Consider the following 20,489-nt stretch of genomic DNA (forward strand, 5'->3'; position numbering starts at 1 on the left):
CCCTAAAGAAATCCAAATGTTCACACCAGGAAATACACCAGAATTCTCCCAACATCTATTGTACTTCTATTAACAGGCATGAGCCTGCCTTAGCCCCGTAACTTATTCTGGTTGAGACTCTTGCTTTACTTCAGATATTCTTTGCAACATTTAAAGATGTGGTAACACAGATTGTTACTGAAGCAGAAAATTTTCCTACTGTACTGTGCAAATGTAACTTCAGTGTAAAACAAGGAGTGAAAAAAGAAAAAAAACAAGAAAAGTGTCAGTATGGAGATGCTGATGTGCATGTGTTTGGGGCTTATGTGGTGTGATGGTAACAGCTTGGCTGATTGAATTGCTTTTGTTGTTAGGTGGACTCCGGAGAGGCAGATCTAGCAGATGAGTCCACCTTTGAATCACAGTATTCTCTAGAGAGAGACGTCTTCCAGGATTCAGTGGCAGCTTTGCATCACAGTGCCTGTAGCGGTGAGGTGAACGACAGCTTCTCTCTTGCATTATCAACTTCCAAGGTAAAAAGGAGGATGGTTTTATCAAAGACAAACTTTGATTATAAGTGTGAACAGGCTATATTGTTAGATAGAAATGTTTTGTGTCATCTTGGTTCAAAATGCACTATTTGTTACCAGGTTAAAGTTTTGTTTGGAGTAGTGCTGATGTTTTATAGATCTCTGATGAAGAGAGAGGCAGATAGAAGGCTGAAAGCTTGGATTTTTCTTAGATAAAGCATGATTTAGCCAGATAAAGTGTGGTGAGATGTTTGCAGTATTAAAGCTATGGTGAGCAGTCGGTAGAAAAACTTAATTGTTATTTAAGGCATAGTAAGGAGTGGTAACACAAAATGACTGTGTTGTTCTACGGTATTTTACTATGAAAACAAGTGTAAGTTTTCATCTTAAATTGTGCTTTTATGCTCCATAGTTAGTATGTTAGTATGTTTTGAATGAAATTTTCATAATGATTCAGTAATTAAAAATAAATATATATATATCAAAACTCTGATTGCTTCTAATCCTATTTAAAGTCAATAAATGAAGATTTATTTAAGAGTATTACAAAGATCAGTAGCTATTTGTTCCTGGTCACATACCCATAATGACTTGATTGTTTGTATCAGAGTTGTGTTTTTTTCTCCCCATGGTTTTTGTGTTCTTTTTTCTTGACAGTCTTTACATTTATTTTGCTAACCCAGAGCCTTCCAGTTCCATTCTCCTAGCAGTCATCTTTGAAAGCCACATTGTAGAAATTTCTTCCTGGGTTTGCAGTCTTTGGACTTGAATAGAGTAGCTGCTGCTTTTTGCTGCACACCTGAACTTCAGTAACTCCCTTTACGCCTTCTGGAATATGTTCAGCCTTTATGAGGCACTTGTTGGAAAACTAGATTCATCTTCTAATGGTTTCTCCTAATCCACAGAAGAGCACATCTCTGCAGTGCCAGTGGGACAGATTGCATTGTTTAACTCTGTAATTGTTACTTAAATGGATTATGCATTTTGCATGCTTAGGAGCATTTTATGAGATAGAGACTGGATTTACATTATATATCGCATTGAGAGGCTCTAGAAAGTCTTAGGCTATTTTCAGCATTGACTTAAAGATGGCTTTGGTTTATATGTTTTTTATAAAACACTATGGTCCTGACTTTTCAGTATTCATCTCACCAGAATGAAGTGAATATTAAGTTCTCATCAAGTAACATACTCTGTGGTTAAGAGTGACTTCACAAAACAAACACAGGGAGAAAATCTGTTCATAAAAGAAGACTTTTGAATCAAGTGAAATGCAGTAAAAATTGAAACAGTGCTATTTGATGCTATGAGGAATGTAGAGGTATTTCAACTATTTCTGGCTGCAGGGCACTTGACATGTTCTGAATGTCACTTTGGTGTCATGTTTAAAATAGGTGATGAAAAGCATACTTAAAGTAATGCAAATGCTCAGGCCACATATTGCTGTAGTTACAAATTCCTGAAATCGTGTTTTTCTTCAAAAATTGCAGCATTGGCTTTTCTTTAAGTGAAACAGAAATAAAAATGAGCATGTGAAATAAATGTTAAGTATGATCTGAAACTTGTTTTCTCTGATCTGGAAATGGATAAAAAGCGGACTTAAAAGTATATGTCCCAACTGTATTGGAAATGTTATGAAATAATTTAAATAGATTATAGTACTGGTGTTCTGTTCTCAAAAAGGTAGGAAATTATGTCATTGATTATATCATGCAGATTAGTGGTATTTAGGCTTTGCTCAATTATCTTCTCAGCTGTTACTTAAACCATTTATTTACAAGTAAACCTTTTTCAATTCTTGGTTAGAGACAGAGCATGCATGTATGCACTTAATAAAAGCTGACAAAAACTAATTCTAAGACCCTTGAGACAAAACACTACAAAATATCCCCAGATTCTGGGAAACATGTTTCCTGACTTTTTGGAAAAGTAATAGAACAATTAATAGGACCAGTGAAAAGACAGATAAAGGCAGTTGGTTTTGACACTTGTATTAAATTTCAGAGAAAAATCCCTAGTATTGATACAGAGCCTCTAAGTCCAACTTCCAAGTCCTTGATGCATCTTTGTAATATCTAATGGCCTTCATGTTTTTAAAATAACTTTGAAAGCTCAGCTAGAGAATATTTGAAGATTTGTTTTCAGAGTGTTGTGATTATTGAAATCCCTTGAAACCTTTTAAAAGCAGGGCCTTAGAATCTTGAAAGTCTAAACAAATGTGCAGAGAGCTTAATCGTAGTGCTACAGCCATAAAAGGTAGACTTGTAATAAGTACTAACAGCTAAGCTGCTGTAACTTCATCATTCTGTATAGTTGTTGTCCCACTTTAAATCCTCCATGTTCATTTTTTACTGAGGTTTGACCTAGTTTTGCTTTATGTGAAAGGGATATCTAAATATGTTTCTGCTCAGTTAAATGAATCATTAAATTGCATTTTTATGGTCTGAGCTGCTTGAAATTCCTTCTTACTTGCTAAGTGTGTTGAAAGTAAAGACCTTGGTCTTGCAAAGTTTTTTCACCTGAGAAAAACAATTGGATACTTCAATTTTGAAAACTTACTGGACTTATGTCTATTTTAAGAATGTGTGAGTGGATGTTACTTTTCTGAAGTTAGTAGAGAGTTACTGGAGAGTACTAAGTTAGAATTTGGCCTTCAGCAGTCACTTATTTTCACTGATTTCTGGTATTTTAAAACAGAAGAAGTTGTCTAAGAAATCAAGTTCACCTTATAGAAGAACGAATGCCTATAGGGAACTAAAGGCGAGGTTGATTGTTACTGATTGTACAGCAGAGATGTTTACATTCTGTGAGATTAGTTTTTGTTTAAGGTTTTAGCATGAAATATGCTTTTGAATTATACTACGAATGAATGGTGATTGTTCATTATCTCCTGTGTTAAACAGGCTATTGGAGAGGAATGTGAAAATACTGCAGCTGATTTCCATGTATCTGACAAGAATCTGTACAATATGGATCTGAATCAGAGAATGAGAGAGCAAAAGTCTGTAGTGGGCAGTAGCCTTGAAACTGCAACTGGTTTTACTAAAACTGATCTCCTGCCTCTGGATGTTTCAAATATCAACCAAAATGGAAGTGAAAACACAGCAACATGGACTGAATCTCAGACAGCATCAGAAGTTGCACTAAATACAAGCCTTGCTACTACCACTCAGCTTGATCCCCAAGGAAAAGTAAAGCTATTTATTTTTTTTAAATAATAATTTAAAAAAACCTACAGAAAGGCTCTATTAGACCGTAACATTTCCTACAGAAATTGTGACTGGCCAACAGCCGTGCATAGTTCTTTGATTACTAATGTTCATCAGATGTGTTATCTCACATCAAAACTGCAGAATTTAGACCTTTCCAAAACAGGACATAATTTATGGCATCAAGATAGTAGTCTGAGAGGCTGGCGATACAATGCTGTATAAAAGTCTTCTCAGACCTCACATTGCTAGATACTGCAGGACCACAGTGTACCCACTGGGCAGGACAGGGGGATTTTCTTATCCCCTATTAATCTTCACAGGGACATGAGTGCAAGAAGGAGGTGCCCAGCTGGAAACAGGCCTAGGAAGCCGAGGGGGAGTGGTATGAATGTCTTGCGTCATGGTCATGGTGTTCATGCAAGCCTATGCAGGTCAGCTCACGAACTGACCTATGATGCTGCATAATCTTCCTTTATATGATAGTCACTGTGATGTGTTTCTTATTTATTCCATTCAGTAATTTATTAAGAAATGCTTGAAAGAGCTGCAATTTCTTACAAGATTCGTTACTTTAGTACTGGCAGATTGTCAGACATCTGTGGTGAACAGGTCTGAAGCCCTTGAATTCATCCTACTAATTTTAAGAGTGTAACTGATGTCTCTAAATTAAAAGTATACTTTGTGACAGATTTGGTATATTACCTGAATGAAAACACAAACCTCAGGTATGTTGGTTTGATCTTTGATGGATTGACTTTTTCAATGTCTGTGTAAGGAATCTGTCTTAATTATGCACATAACTTTTGTGTAACGTGAGTTGAGATCAGTATGACCAATTATATTTTTATGTCAGTATTCTGAACTGATGTTATTTTCCCTTGCGTTAGGATCAATTGCTTTTAATGGAGAAGAGATGCCCAGTATCTTTGGAGGAAAGTTTCACAATCCCAAATTCAGTTAAAAACATGTATGAGAAGACTATCACAATTGCAAAAGGCAATTCAAGTCTAGGTAAGTTAGCTAACATTTTTTGTAACGTTGTGGGGAACATGGCTTTCCATTTTCCTTGTATGTTTTAGTAGTAAAGACTAAATATTTTCCATTTGGTGGGGACAGAATATTCGTTCTTTGCTGCTCTTGCCCTTTTTGACTGTCATGGCACTGAATCCATGTGCTGTCACTGGGGACACAAACGTGAAGTGTCCAGTCCCACTGAGAATTTGTTTTCCCATAAAGGAGGTTAGTCTTTTCCAACTATTAACAGAATAATTTTAATGCATTGGTTTTTAATGTCTATACTAATATAGTGGAAAAACAAGATGCAGCCAAGGAGTGCTATAGAAGAACAATTTGGCCAAAGAACTTCAGACTAGAATTTCAAATGTTTGCAAGCACAAAATGATCTTGCTTCCTGAGGATGGTCAGAAGGGTCTAAACAAGCTGTTCACTTCCTTGCTACAAGTTCGTACTTGTATCTGAAGTGCTGCAATATTTCTGATAAATCATATAATTGATTCATTTAATAGGTAGTAGTTTTGGGTCAATATTATCATTTTGTAATGAAGTTCAGAGTTTTTAAATATCTGCAATCTGCAGCTTCCTGAGCATACTGACTAGAGACACATTTTGGAGCAAACTGGCACAACAAATGGTAATGTCCTGTCCTAGTCTCTGGTGTGGCCCTTGGCAGTGTGAAGGGGAGAACAGGAACAGAACCTTCCCAGAGCCAGTGCGGGAAAGGCTTTTTATTGAGAGGCAGTGGTGTGTCCTTCCCATTTATGGCTAGTGTGTTGGTTTGATTTGGTTAGGTTCCTGATGTTGCTTCTTCCAGCCAACTGCACATCCTTGAGGACTCTCTGGAGTTGGTAGGGCAGGACTTTGTGTGGGTGCTGGCTGTTTGCAGTAACTCCACAAAGGCTTTAAAATGGGCTGTCCATAGAACCGGATGTTTATAAACAGTTCCCACTTAGGATTCCTCTGCTGTGCAGAGGTGGATATTGTTTTTTTTTACAGCTGTGATGCTCTGTTTCAGTGGACTCTCTCACCTGGGATAAACTGCCCTCTAATGACTGGATGCTCAGTCTGCCACCTGTCACTTTCATGATACAGCCATCCTTCAAACTGGATTGGGAACTGATCAGGTTTAAAATCAAGGTCTCCAAAATATAAAACTGTGGAAAAGGTCTAAGGTTTACCTTTCATTAAGGCTAGCTACTACCTTTACTGTTCTCATTGCCAGGCTGTATAAAGTGCAGGTCACAGTGCATTTCATTTCCAAGCATCTGGATTTTGTAAAAAAAGTTTTCCTTGCAAAAAACTGTTAATTCAATAAAGCAGGTTTTCATTTATTTGTTTGAGTGTTTTAAGTGCAGTGAACATACAAAGTAAATTTGATATCAAGCATGAAAATACGAATTTGGAACACATTCCATGTTGGCAGACATTATATGCATGAAAGTAAGACTGGTCTCTATTCATATATACAAAATATGAATGCGAATATCGCTTTCTCCTGGCTTTGGACCAGTCTTTTTCTTCCAGGCTAAGTATGCTCTGGCCTGGGAAGCAGCCTGGGCACAGTGACCAATTTACACACATGGCTGCACTGCTTTTAACTTTCATTTTTGCAAAGGAGATAAATCAAGAGCTGTGAATGATGTTGAAAGCTGCAGCTGCATCAGTTATTTCAGTTGAGAACTGGCTCTTCTTTTTTCCTTTTTAACGGTGTTACCATTGTTGCGTCCCGCCCCAGAAAGGGGAGGATAACCCCGGGTTCTTATTAATAAATCCCTTGGGGTGGAATAGAGTGAAATGACACTGAATAATCGGTGTTTGAAAACATATATATGTAAGTTTATTTTGGAACAATTTTGTTTCAAAAGGTAAACAGATATGTTACTGTTTTGGGTGTTATTCCGTAGCAATATGGCAATATTAAAGCATCTATATCAACAAAGCAACATTAGAGCATAGCAATATGACTGTTAAAGCTTAGCAATATTAAAGCATAGCAATATAGCCCTATTATTAAAGCATAGCAGTATTACAGCATCTACAGCAATATCATCTATAGTAATATAGCAATCATTAAAGCATAAAGATAGCACTTAAGGAAATGCATAAGGGAGAGAGAGGGAAAGAAAGGATAAAGGTGGAAAGATCTATATAGTCACTGCCCGTGGGATCCAGCAATGAAACTTGGCAGTTGCAGCTTCTGTGTATTAGTTGAAGTGGTGATCTGGGGCTCAAAACTCAAAGAAGTTATGACTTATTATACACTTTCTTCTCAGATGGGAACACCTTGTACCTCCCTGGGGTGGGGAGTTTTACAATGGATAGTGTCACGGGCCATGCCATGAGCCTCCAGCATCTCCGAAGACTGTTGCAGCTGCCTATTGTACCAGCATCAATCATGGTCCATCAGGGTCTAACATTTGAGATGTATAGCCCAGGCTAGATGTCCAGAGTTTATGTAAAGGGATTACACTGGTGTGATGAAATAGATTTTCTGCCTTGCGGGACTTGCCTCTTCTTAGCCTCTTCCCTTCTTCAGGCAGGCATCTGCACCCAGGATAGCTGGACAATGGCACCCACTTATCTGATCCTTGAGCAGTACTGGGGGGGCTGGGCTTTGGTGGGTGAGCAGCTGCTTCTTTTCAGTTTGCAAAAGTATTTTAGTAATCTTAGAATGTGTAAATCATTAACTGTTTCAGTCTCTGACACCTGAGTTTGCAGCAGCTCTTCAAATCCGACCACAGCTGGAACGCTAACATTTTGACTATGATTTTTTTAAAGGTAAGAAGACAGCACCCAAATGCAGAAAAAGAGCTGAAATGCCATTGTCCTGTATAAATCATTTGGCAACTTGCCAGTGGTATTTGCATTTTTAACCTGAAATTGTAGCTGTCCAAAGTGTGACATCAGCCTTACAGATCTGTAATGATGATGTCAGCATAGAAACAGGGGAGGGGTTTGTACAGGTCCATGTGATGTTTTTTTTGAAGTGCTATTACACTACCCTCAGTTATGCATGTTTGTTACTGTCTTAACCAGACAGCTAAGTTAGGTTCAGAATTTCAAACCTCATTTCACCTGTTTCCTTGGCAGTTTTCTGTGCACACTGCTTGTGTTCTGGTGGAGATCACTGTGTTGCAGTTACGTTTGAATTCAGATCTGACTGAGTAAAATGTATATGAGCAGATCTGTCAAGAGATGGTTCTTGGAAGGAACATGTGAGTGTAAAAAATGGGGCACTCACCCTGGGATGGCACCTGTGATGTGCTTAGCATTGTAATGTTACTGACCTGAGGAGTAGATGATATACAGTTTACCTCTGCTTTTTCTAGTAGCAAGGCAATAAATCAGTGGCATTTGTGTCTGTATTACAAATCTGATACATTCATCTCTAAATTACACCTGTCCACACCTGACATTATTAACTAGCAAATAATACATACAAATCTCCAGTCAGTAGTAACACCATATTCTTTCAGCAGTTTAATATAAAGGGTCATCATGAAGATGGGTTTTGCAGTTTTTCCAAAGTTAGACCTTAACTTCCACATACCAAAGTAGCGAAGTACATGTATTCCTATGTCTAAGAACATTATTGGGCAGTTCCTTACTAATCAGGGCTACCTTCTCATACTTTAGACAACTATGTTGATCTTGACTGCAAGGGGATGTGAGGAACTAGGACTATTAAAAGATTTTTATTTTCTGAAAAGAGCACTAAAACCCACAAATGAATATCTGAATTACGGTTATTTTTTAAATGGTTATAGTATTTTATTTTTTTTTCTGAGACAAGTATGTAGTCAGATGTTTATATGGTTGGCTGAGCCTGGGTAGCCTGGAATTAACAGCTGCCTTATAAACTATGTTCAACCAGTCTGTTTCCCAAGTCTAAGTTCACAAAATAAAGAGTTCAGACTGTGTCTTCTGTAGCCATGTTTGTATATAAATTGTTGGAATTTATTTAGCTAGTATTTTTGGAGGTTTTTCTCTGGTAGCTATCATCTTCTGTCCACTCACAGTCTGGACAGTAAGGTAAGCACTTGCAGACAGACAGCTGCACTCCCAGTGCTGGCTAGCCTGATGTTTTACGTTGGAAACCAGGAGAACACAGTGGGGTAGTCACTGCCTCCTTCTCCAATAGATATTCCTCTATAAGATGCTCTTATTTCAGTGGCTTTACCTTGTTAGCAAATGAAAACTTTCATATTAAGTGCACAAAGAAAAGTACCAGGTTTGGCAGTAGTAAGATAGTGGAAGTCCTCTGCGTGGACTTCAAGGGTCCTGATCCTACAGCTACCTTTCCAGTGCTTTAGTGAAGAACAGTTTTTCCTGAAACTGTTACCAGGGTTTGTTTCATGAGCACCAACTGCCCTGCTATAATGGTGGCAACTCATGCAGGTAAGAACATTCACAGATGTGTGAAGCCCAGCACAAGTAAGACCCTGTGGGCTCCCCCTGGGGAAGGAGGGATGAGAGCATATCTGTCCTATTTCCCATTAGTGAGAAGAAAGTGGCGTCAAAGGGTATTTGTAAATATAGAGAACTGGAGTCCTGCTGTGCCACAGGTGGGACTGTGGTATAACTCAAATAGTGGACTGTATCCACAAACCACAGACTCTCACAGAAATCAGGACACTCTTCTGGGCCTAAGCTATGGCCCACCTAGGAGAGTAGTAAGGCAGTCGCTATCTCAGTGGGATCTGATTCAGGTTTTCTGTTGAAAATAAGTGTGTGTTTGTATTGGGCCTATGCTCCTAATTACCTGTTTAATCATTTCACCTTCTTTCCAAAGAGAATCATCATAAACTAAGCTGAAATGTATAAACTCGGTGAACCATCACAAGAGGTGAATTTGAAGCAATTTCATTACCTTTTTTGTTAATTTTTTCTTAAATTTTCCACTGTCTTAATTTTTTTATGTAGAGCCTAGTATGTGAAATGACAACAAGGTGAATTAAAGGTACTGTGATTGCAATTTGTAATTCCTGTCTCCTGTTGGATAGAAGAAATGCAAAGGAGAGTAAGAGCAACATTTATAGGCTTGCTGATATTGGCAGGTCGGCTGACTGACTTTTACCTCCCCTGTGGCCCAGGTTTCATTTCCTTGTCTTGGCACCCAGAGCTGGGGCTCAAAGACATTAACTGTTTCATGTGTTTTCACTCTAGGGATGACAGTAAGCTCCAATAAAGATGGCTTGGGAATGATAGTTCGCAGCGTCATCCATGGAGGCTCAATCAGTCGTGATGGACGTATTGGCGTGGGGGACTGCATCCTGTCCATTAATGAAGAGTCAACCACTAACTTAACCAATGCACAAGCCCGGGCCATGCTGAGGCGGCATTCACTCATTGGACCAGATATAAAGTAGGTAAAACCAGATGTTGAATTGCGGTAGGAAAAAGCTAATAATTGAAAACTGGTTATTTATGCAAGTATTTTAAGTGAAAATTTTGTATGTTCTTACACATGAATTTACCTTTAAGTTACAGCTTCAGATGGATAATTCACCTTCAGATTACATTTTCATGAATTTCAAAGATAAAATCACTTGTGTGAGACGCTTTGGATGTTCTTAGGAAAATTACTGTCATGAGTAAGCATCATCACTACTGCTCTGCATGGTTTTACTGAAAGAATGGGGTTAGTCAGAATTTTGCATTCATTACTCTTCTAAAGAAAATAATTATTTCCTCAAGATGTTTGTGGTTCTTAAAGGAGGACTATCTTGGCCATTGCACAAGTCATTTAATTTGATCTCTATAATGAGTTTTGGTTTTGACTGCCAGACAGAAAGTATGACATATGATGTTAATGCAGAAAAATAATGCTTAAAACATATCAGTATGTCTGTGACAAACAGCAGAAACACCCTGTTTTCTGAAGTCAGTTCCAATTTTTATCAGTACATAGAAAGAAACTGTTGCTCTTGTGCATAAATACCTGCTCTTGGGAGTACTATTTTAAATGTGTAGTAATTAACACAAGTTTTGAGATACCCAGTTGATAAGAAAGTTTCTTCTCAAGTTCACCCAATGTGCAGAATTTTAATTCTGCCTTAAAGTACACTTCTTTCTTGCTGTCTTAGTTGTGGAGTTAACTTTGCCCTCATGCACCATCTAGAAATGAGCTTGTTCCTGAAGTTGTGGATGGTGCTGTAGACACCAATGCTGGCTTTGCAACTTCAAAACCTGTGGTAACATGGATTGGGTCAGATAAGCAAATGGGATTAATGGAGTTGTGGGTAATAGAAGCCTCTACTTATTTAAGATGGTGGCTTTGAAAGAGATCAGTCCAATCCCAGTGTGGTTCCAGGTAGTTGTGGTTTCTGTCAGTTCAGATCGGACAGCTGGGCATTCCATATTTCCGCAGAAGTATTCTACTTCGAAGAAACCTGGCATTTTGGGAACAGGTGGTCAAAGTACCTTCACTGTGGGTCGTAGGTTTAATTGTCTGCCCCATAGTTGTCATGCCTTTAGGATTATGATTTAATGTAATATTGTTGAAATAAAAGGGTATGCTCATATAATGAATTACATTATTGGCAATGTTGTCATGTATTTATATACTGACATGAGTCAGTGTTGATAAAATGTATCCTTGGTTATTATTGTAGGCTTCCAAACTGTAATTCTAACTGTCATGATTGATATCAGTTGGTATGTGCATATGCATGTGTGTGTATATCTGCTTAGATACACAACTGCTGCAGCACCATTCTTCTATGAGTCCTTTATTAGTGCTGTAGTTACATGATCAAATACAGATATGTTCATTATTTGTGCTTATTCTTTTATAGCTGCTGCGTTTTACACTGTTTGACTTAAGTTTTGTTTTATAGTCTTTTGCAGATACGTTGGAAATACTAAAATCTTGCCTTAGATGTGAATATTCAGATTTTCCAGAGAAAAGTGCATCCTCTTTCTGAAAGATTTTGCAGAAAAGGGGCAGTTGCTATTCATGTTTTTAATTAAGATTTTTTTTTTTGTATTTATAATTCTTCATTGTATTCCTATAATAAGGTTTTAAAGTGAGTGGGTAATGTCCCAAATCAGAAATTGGAGATAAGGAGCATTATGTCATGACAACTCATGTTTTCTGGGAGGGATACACACACAGACACACACACACATATGTCAATTCAGAGCTAATGTGGTGCATCACCTTGCAGCATTTGTGATATAAGGGCCAGCATTTCAAATATTTAAATTGGATCTCTTTAGTGTCTTCCTTGGGAAGCAAGGGTACACTAGCACTTGGATGTGACCATTGAGATATCATACTTCTCTGTCCTTACTGCAATATTGGCACCTTGACTTTTAGACTGAGCTTCTTTTGGCTGGCAGGTTTCCCCCAAAAAATGATTAAGTAGGAGTACTTTACTGTGAAAGCTGTATTTCAGCAGCAAATGGTGTTTGCAGAGACAATACAAAGCCATTATTACTGGCCATTTGAAGGCTTTGTTAAATTTTATTAAAGGAAATTTGATTTTGAATAGGTCAAGAACCATCAATCTGAGCTTCAGACTTGGGTAGTTAATTTTTTTTCCCCTTTGTGTGTGGTAAACCAGATGTATGGCCTTACCAGAATGCATTCTGTTTCATGTCTCGCTCTACCTTGCCAGGAGCTTTTATATTTCTGTAATACTAGCCAGTGTTTTGTGCTCAGCAGCAGCTGCTTGTAACATCTGTCAGATAATTACTAGAGGTGTATTAGAATTCACCTGACTGAAGTGTGGGGATGAATTCCTGATCAAGAAGTAAGATAGATTGCAATTCCATTTTCCATGCCTGTTAATAATCACTGCTATAGACAGTAATAAAGAGCAGATGCTTTCTGGGATGAAGCAGACATGGAATGGGAAAAAAAAGGACAAAAAAAAAGCAGCTCACACTTTTAACTACATAAATATACCTCTCACATTCAGCATGAGACATTAACATTTGTTAACACCATTGTAAAAAGATGCTGCATCGTATGCTTCACATTCTAGATCTTCTCCAGCACCTGCTGATGATCAGGCCCTCTGTTATGTGTGAGTATTGGCGATTCAGAAACTCATTATGGCTCTATGTTGCAACTTGTCTCTAAAATCATTCCATGCTTTTACGACATCAATAGTAATGTCAGGGATATATCCAGATATAGGTACATATTCTCTCTTTCCTTGCGTATGTTTGTGTGTGCATGCACATGTGGCTGCACATGTGGATGTATATATTTTTTTTTCTTATTAAAAAAGGATATGACTGTGTGTGTATACTTGTATATATATGTATGGCTTTCAACTTGAAGATTGGAGCATACTTTTTAAGTCTGGAATGAAAATACCTGTATTTTAAAAAAATTATGGCTAATATTTTTAAATTTTATCTGTGACAGCCACCCAAGATGTGCTCAGAGCACGTGTGCATGTGTGTGTATGTGTACAAGGTTCACTGCTAGAATTGGCATGAGTACTTTGTACTGATATCTGGATTAATCTCAGTGTCATATTTTCTGTGGCACTTACATTTTACTTCATGTATAAAGAGGTTCAAAGTAAACCTTAAATGTTTGTTAGAGTAATGTGTCCTGAACATTTTCCATACTTCGTTACTTGGTTTGTTGGTGTTTCGAGGTTTCGTGTGGCTGTTAAGTCAAGCATGTGATAAATGTTCCTCTGTGCTGCATGCGGTGTCATATTTACAAGATACTTTCATGTGTACAACCATTGGTGTTTCCATTGTCACTGCTTTAGTTGCTAGTGCATATCTCAGGAGGTAGGAAAAGTGGTTATATCTCTCAAGAAAGAAAACCAGAACACTTTCTCTTTCAAGCTGTACAGCTGTGAAAGAGAGGAAATGGTTAAACCCTTCATATACTTTCCTTTGAAGCTGTTGAACTTCAACTTTTCTTGGAGCTAGGAAATACAGCTCAGAAATAGAATAGTCATTTACTTGTTTCCTGTTTTCTGTGCCTTCACCCCTGTTTTCTGGCACTTGTTACTCTTACTGTCTTCCCTGTAACTGTATCAAGGCATTTGCCAGTCTGTTTTGCAGATGAACCATTCAGGTCCCAGAGTGGATTTTTATTTCCACTATACAGCACAAGGTTCAACAGAGTCAGTCAGAGGAGCCCGATGCACTTCTTCTGGGCCCCTCATCATCCCAGTCACAGGCTGAGCTCTTCAGGATGATGCTGGATGTCGTCAGACCTCACTATGACCTCCAAGTGAGCTACAGTAGCAATCCAGCAAGTGATGGATTTGATAACTGGGGAGTGTCTGCTCATGAGTACGGGGAAAAGCATGTCTGCTCATGTTTAACAGGGAAAAAACTCATGTAAATTGAAGGTCTTTAATACAGTGTGACCTTGCCAAGTGTTACAAAAGGCAGAAGCAGGTTGAACGCCTCATAGCAAAGACTACTTTCTGGTATACATATTTCCTAAAACTGTAATTTACAACAGAGAAAGGTTTTTTAGGTATAACTTTTCATTACAATAACATGCAAAAGGAAAGAGTGGAGGAGGACAGTCACATTGATAATACAGCTTAGATAAAAAGAGCAGGTAGGGAAACCTTTGCAATTAACTGAACTTTGGAAATCATGAGCAAGAAACAAAGGTGAACTACGCAGCATATAACTTTTCGTGTGTTTGATCCATGTAATTTAGTTTTCTTTTCTATGCTATTTTTTGCAAAATGCAAGGGTTCTGGTTTATATTTGTGAAATAGCTGAAGCATTACTGAAATTTAGTTGTAGATAAGAATGAACAGTTAAAAACATACTGGATGTTCCTTTGAGTGCTTTAAAATACGCTATTCAAACTATAGTTAAGCACTAGAATAGAAATAATGTATTTTTCCAAAGAGCTAATATCTAACAGCTCCCAATGAGACTATCTAATTTTTACTCCATCTGTGGAAATCAATTAGGTAATTCAATTGCTCAATTTTAGATGTTTTTTTTAAAAATGGTGGAGTGAACTTCTCTCCTTAGCTCCTGTGCTGTACACAGAAAGGGAAGGTAAGGCAGCTTTTGGGAGATGTTGCTAAGTAGCGTATGAGGCTCTTTAGGAGCATCCTTTGTGTCATACCTTTTAAATGTTCCAGCACAATATCAGTTATTAAATCATATAAAACAATAGGATATCTCAGAAGTTGGAGTGCACATGGTTTGCCTCACCCTTAGCTGACCTCTAATGCTGACATAGGAGGTAAGGACTACTACTACCCTTGAACCTTGGCACCTTGCATAATTGCTTGCCGCGTGCCCCTTGCACAAAAGGACTCGACAAGAGTTAATAGATACTGGACACTGTACTGTCAGAGATCCCATTCTGCTGTATACATCCAGGCTGGATCTGGGCTTATCCCTTTCCTCTGTAGGAGTGTGCCATTCTCCTTTCCAGAACAGCTGCAGTTTAGCATAAAGGAGATTGTCTGAGCCTTCCAGTCAGCAGAAACATTGTTTGCAGTTCTGGGTTATTTTACTGCAGCTGTCTGCCAAGGGAAAATACATTATTTCCTACTTATTTTTATAGGGTGAAAATTGATGAATTTGATAGGGATGAAACTGATGAATTTGATTGGGGTGAAACTGATGAATGTAACATAATTAATGTTACATTTTCTTACATTGAAATGCAACTTGCACATCTTGTAGCTTTTGTAGAGGCAAGGTATTCTTATGAGCTTACTGGGTGGAGCTTCTGCATCAGCATTTGACCTGTGAGAGTTTTGTGAGCATAATACTAGCACTTTGCTATATTTCAACACACCTGGAGTTTGAGATGGCTAAGAAGTAGTAGTGATTATTTTCAAAAGTTCTTTCCTCTCATGTTTCTTGATGTTTCGCTGCTGGGTCTTCACAGAATAACTGCTGCATGTCTTTAGTCTTTCCCAGTGCTAGAATGCCCTCAGGAAAGGCAGATAAGAGTCAGTGACCTTCTGCTGAGTGTTTGTTTTCTAGTGTATGCTAACTTCCCACCACTTCAAAAGGAAAATACTTTGTGTCAAGCACAGTAACACTTCAGTGCTTGAAAAAAGGGCCAAAGTAGAGCCTGGAGGAGATTGAAAGAAGAGGAAAAGCTGGTGATAATAGGGATATTTTAGAAATTTCCATTAGAAGAGCTGTGGAGTTCCTTCTGTTCAGCACTTTCATAATGACCCTCTTTGCACTTTTCTAAATATGGTAGATGTGAGAGGAGGTAGGGAACATGCTGGGACACAGACAAAGATGACAAATAAAGGTGGTTATTAGGATAATTTTGGTAGAGTGCTTTGAACTGACAGCATTAGTCATATAAAAGTTTATTTGAGCTGCTGTCTGATGCTTGCTGTATCCAGCAGAAAACCAGTGAGAGGGGGAATCAGTGGCAGTCAGGGTGTGACAGAGAGAGAGAACTTCTGTCAGGGAATGACTGGACAGGAGACAGCTCCAGGTTCGAGCCTCAGAGCTGAAGGAGTCTCTCCTCACAGCTTACGCATCCTTGTGAAGTGGTCCAGATTTTTATTTTCCTCTGTCTCTTCTGTGGGGAAATATGTTCATTTTTCTTTTAACAATGTGATGCATGGGTAGACAGACTTTTTTTTCCCCCATCTTTTTTCCATTAACCTTAGTTCTTGGCAGACTTGGATGTGATAAAAAGCTGCTTTTTGTACAACTAGATGCTTTTAAGAAGACAAAGCATCATTAAAGGAGGGCCATCTAAGTAGCCCTGTTTATATCATGGTATCCTTTTGCCTATAGAATGGAGTTTTTAAAGAAATATTCTTCATGTCTTAATCTTTTTTTCCTTCCTTTTGTTTCCCCCTCCCCAGTCTATTGGACCATTTCTGTTTCTGGCATTCAAACATTGAGTAGAGTCTGCATGTCATTTGGTTGGTGAAACATGACTATCTGACTGTCCCAAACTGCCTAGAAGTGCATGAAGGGGTGGAGGAAGGAGTTGAGCAGGGGATTGCTCCCTGCAGCATAGGTGGTATGCTGTATGTCCAAATCTGTGGACAAAATAAATACAAAACCACACAGGAAAGCACAAAACCTCCTACAAGTCAACTTTCAGAAACATTTTTAGCAGTCATTTTGTGTGGTAATGGTGCCTCAAACTTCACAGATCCTTCAGTGTTTGTCTTTGCTCAAGGACTCTCTATTTGACTGAAGCTGGATTGTCTCTGTTAACACTCTTGTCATTTATTTTAATTACAGAAATATATGTGCTGTTCAGCTACTTAATTTGACTATAAATGCATATTTGTTGCAAAGTCACAAGGGATTCATATAACAGCTTACTCCCAATGTACTTGCATTGTGCCTTTGAAGCCAATGAAGTAGTCCTGAGTGGCTTCCTCATATCCATACCTCACACCCACCAAAGGGAGGACTGGCAGTCCTCATGCTACTTTAATCATGTCCCATTTTATTGCAGTATTACATATGTGCCAGCAGAAAATTTAGATGAGTACAGGGCCGGTTTGGGACAAGAGACAGAGGGAGCTGTGCCACCTGAACTTTTTCCGTCACATATTGTCAGGTGAGTCAAAAGGCTTATGGTTTTCTCCCACAGAGCTCTCAAATGTAGCTGTTCCCATACACTTTACACATTTTGGGAAGATAAGTTAGTTTTGGAAGAGATGAAAGATGGATGATTTTCTTAGACCAGCAGCCGTTACAATAAAAAGCTGTTCAGAATACAATTTTTGCTTTGAGTACAAAATTTTTTGAACATTTTTTCAAAGTTTGATCTGTTTGATACTGTTTGATTTGCCCAAAAAGGAGATTGAATTCTGTTTTATCCTAAATTTCTCTTAAATACCATGCAGTTTGATTTACATGTTGCCACAAATACTCAGTATTTTCAACATAAGAATTTACTACTCATGATCTTTCCAGAATGTAAGTGGAAAGAACTAATTCTGCCATCCTTTCCTTGAGTTTCAAAAATTCATTGCAGTTACAGTCCAAAATTTCAAAGTGACTAATAATATTTGGGGTTTTTTTTAAATTCATCTCCAAAAGCAGTAACATTTTTTAAGTGCTGTTGTTGTTATTTATTCCATTTTGAAAATAGTCAATAATTACCTTTAGCTCTGGTTTGGTTCTTGTTCCAAATTGCATAGTCTTTTATTCTGTGATTGTGGATAGCAACTTCATTGCAGAAAAAAGTGAATAGGGAATCCCCAAACACCAAATGTATTCTAACAGACATCTGAAGAAGAAATTCCTTATGTGAATCCTGTGTACAAATTCTAGTGCTGGCAGGGTGATTCAATACATGAAATTTTTCAGAAAAATCTAATCATTATATGAGTTCTTTAAAAATTAATTGCATGTTCCTATTCATCATTAGGGAACTCCCAGAGCTTCCAGAACGTGAAGAGGGGGAGGGAGAAGAAAGTGAACTTCAAAATGCAGCTTTCAGTAACTGGAACCAGCCCAGAAAGTAAGTGCAGATCTAGTTGCACAGAATAAAATGTCATATGAAATTTAAAATTTTTGAAACACATAGTATATTTTAAGAGGAGTAAGAAAACAGCAGAAGTGCTGCAATTATGTATGTTGTGCATTGCAGGAGTTGATTTTTACTGCCATTGGGCTAAATATAACAGTGTCTTGATTGTTTTAGTAATTTATCTTTACTTAACCCAGGCTGATTCTTAGGGATCCAGAAAGAAGAGATGAATAGAAGGACTCAAAGTTTTTATCAGAATCCAAAATAAAGTGACCAACAGTAGACTCAATTACAGACTTGCTGAGCAATTCAGACGATAACTCCCACAGAAAAACAAAACTTTGCAAGGAGGGTTATTTCAGAATAAAATAATTGTGCAAATCCAGGTGTCTTCAGTGTGCAGCATTGTCATAATCACAACAGATTTTCATTTATTTTGGCCCTTGTTTTTTCACAACAGGGTTGAACTCTGGAGAGAGCCTAGCAAGTCATTGGGGATCAGCATTGTTGGAGGACGAGGGATGGGGAGCCGCCTGAGTAATGGAGAAGTGATGAGAGGGATCTTTATCAAGCACATCCTGGAAGACAGCCCAGCCGGCAAAAATGGAACTCTGAAAACTGGAGATCGAATTGTAGAGGTACCAGCTGAATGCCTTTTGCTGCAATTCCCCCAGCATCTCAGGAGCTGCTGAGATGGATTTGTAGTTCTGGGCTGACAGCTGTATAATTGCTCCAGCTAACACCACTTGAGCCATACAGACTGTGTTACCATCTGCTGATGTTTATGTGCAGTCAGCTGTCTGTTAAGTTGAATATCTAACCTGAAGCATAGATGACTGACTATGTGAGCAGGGTTCTACAAAGCCAGCAGTTCAACCTGCCTGTTTTAAAGCCAGCATGTGTAGGAAAAAGGTTAAGTTTGGTGAAGCTAAAAGATTTCACTTTTGCTTATTGGGTAGCAACAGAAATGGCCAGTGCAGATCATGCAAATAAATACCAAGCTTATTTCTCTCTTAAATCTTAATCAGATCACATCATTCTTATGCATCTTGTGCAGTAATTAAGGGAGACACATTTTTTTTAATTCCTGACATGAAGAAATCTGGGTTTGATGTTTGGGAAAGTAAGTACACTTGTGTCCATGCCTGAGGGTGAGGTAGCCATTGGTGTTGCATGAAGGGATTTATCTAGATTTCTCTTCTACTTAGCCAGTCCTGTGTTCATACAGCCACTTTTGCTTTCTTGCTTAAAGATACTGAAGAATGAACATACTGAAAGAATAGGTCTTCCCTGTGATGATTATCAGTATCAGGCATTACCCTGTCTCCAGCATCAGGCTCTTAGGAACTGCCCTCCATCCTACTGGATGTCCTTAGCTGACTGTCCATCAGTAAGAATGTAACCAGGAGGGTGACAGAGATGGTGATTCTGGATCAAACTGGGCTTGCTTTACACAGTGGCACTGAGCTGCAGTTTGCTGTTTGCTATAAGATCCCTATCAAGGATCTTGAAATAATACCTTACTATAAGTAGCACTTTCTTCAACAGGATGGAACAGTTTTTGGTATAACAAGATGTTTGTTATAACAAGACAGGAGTTGGAATTTTGCTTGATGGCCACAAAATAAAAATAGTCATTTTATTTGAATAACTGGATTTTTATGAGTGCAGTTGGCTCTGACAGTGATAATTGCAGAAGTTGGAATGGGTGAGTGAAATTAAAATGTTATGTTAATGTGACTGTTTCTGAATAGATTATTTCAGTTTCTCAGGTTGTGACATATCTGAGCTTTATCTCCACTATTGCATACAGTATTTCAGACATGAGGAGTTGGAGAGCCTTTGTTCAGTTCCTCATAGGTTTAGAATTTCTCTCAGGTTCTTTTTGTGCTCTCTTATTTACATTGAATGGTTAAGTTTAAAGGTAGAGTTAGACGATTAAAAAGTTCTCATATAAAGTCTTATAACTTTGTGTGCAAAAATTACCACTAACAAATAACCTTTCTGTGTTAGCTTCTAGCTTTTGTTGTGGTCCTTGTGAGAATACTTTACTGATGCTAACCTCACCTTAACATTATTCTTACCTGACAAATTTTTTTCACACACCAATATATATGAAGACATGAAGAAAAGCAACAAGGCAAAAATTTGTCCTTAGCCATCCTTTGTAAGTGCCTTCTTCTAGAAGAGAGAAAGCTTTTCAGCTCTGACCTAAAAATTTGACTTCTGGAGAAAGTGCCTAGTAGCTAAAATTGGTCTTATCTTGCTTTTTCAAAAGCAAACAAACAAACAAACAGCCCCCCAAAAAAAAATTGT

General features: G+C 38.1%; 1 protein-coding gene across 25 annotated transcripts in view; it reads left to right on the plus strand.

Annotated features, from left to right (window-relative positions):
* MPDZ (multiple PDZ domain crumbs cell polarity complex component) overlaps window positions 1–20,489 on the plus strand; it is a 101,815-nt gene that overhangs the window by 37,692 nt on the left and 43,634 nt on the right. For 17 of the 25 annotated variants that reach the window (XM_027670653.1, XM_027670654.1, XM_027670660.1 and 14 more), the window contains 8 exons: window positions 354–512; window positions 3,413–3,700; window positions 4,609–4,732; window positions 9,905–10,103; window positions 12,730–12,771; window positions 17,151–17,255; window positions 18,072–18,164; window positions 18,634–18,811. In XM_027670653.1, coding sequence (XP_027526454.1) covers window positions 354–512; window positions 3,413–3,700; window positions 4,609–4,732; window positions 9,905–10,103; window positions 12,730–12,771; window positions 17,151–17,255; window positions 18,072–18,164; window positions 18,634–18,811 — 1,188 coding nt within the window. The remainder of the gene's footprint in view (window positions 1–353; window positions 513–3,412; window positions 3,701–4,608; window positions 4,733–9,904; window positions 10,104–12,729; window positions 12,772–17,150; window positions 17,256–18,071; window positions 18,165–18,633; window positions 18,812–20,489) is intronic. The other 8 variants (XM_027670657.1, XM_027670666.1, XM_027670671.1 and 5 more) reach the window with 1 other exon arrangement.

This window comes from Neopelma chrysocephalum, unplaced genomic scaffold (assembly GCF_003984885.1).
Source record: "Neopelma chrysocephalum unplaced genomic scaffold, ASM398488v2 Primary Assembly neopelma1_96921, whole genome shotgun sequence".
Taxonomy (NCBI): Eukaryota; Metazoa; Chordata; class Aves; order Passeriformes; family Pipridae; genus Neopelma; species Neopelma chrysocephalum.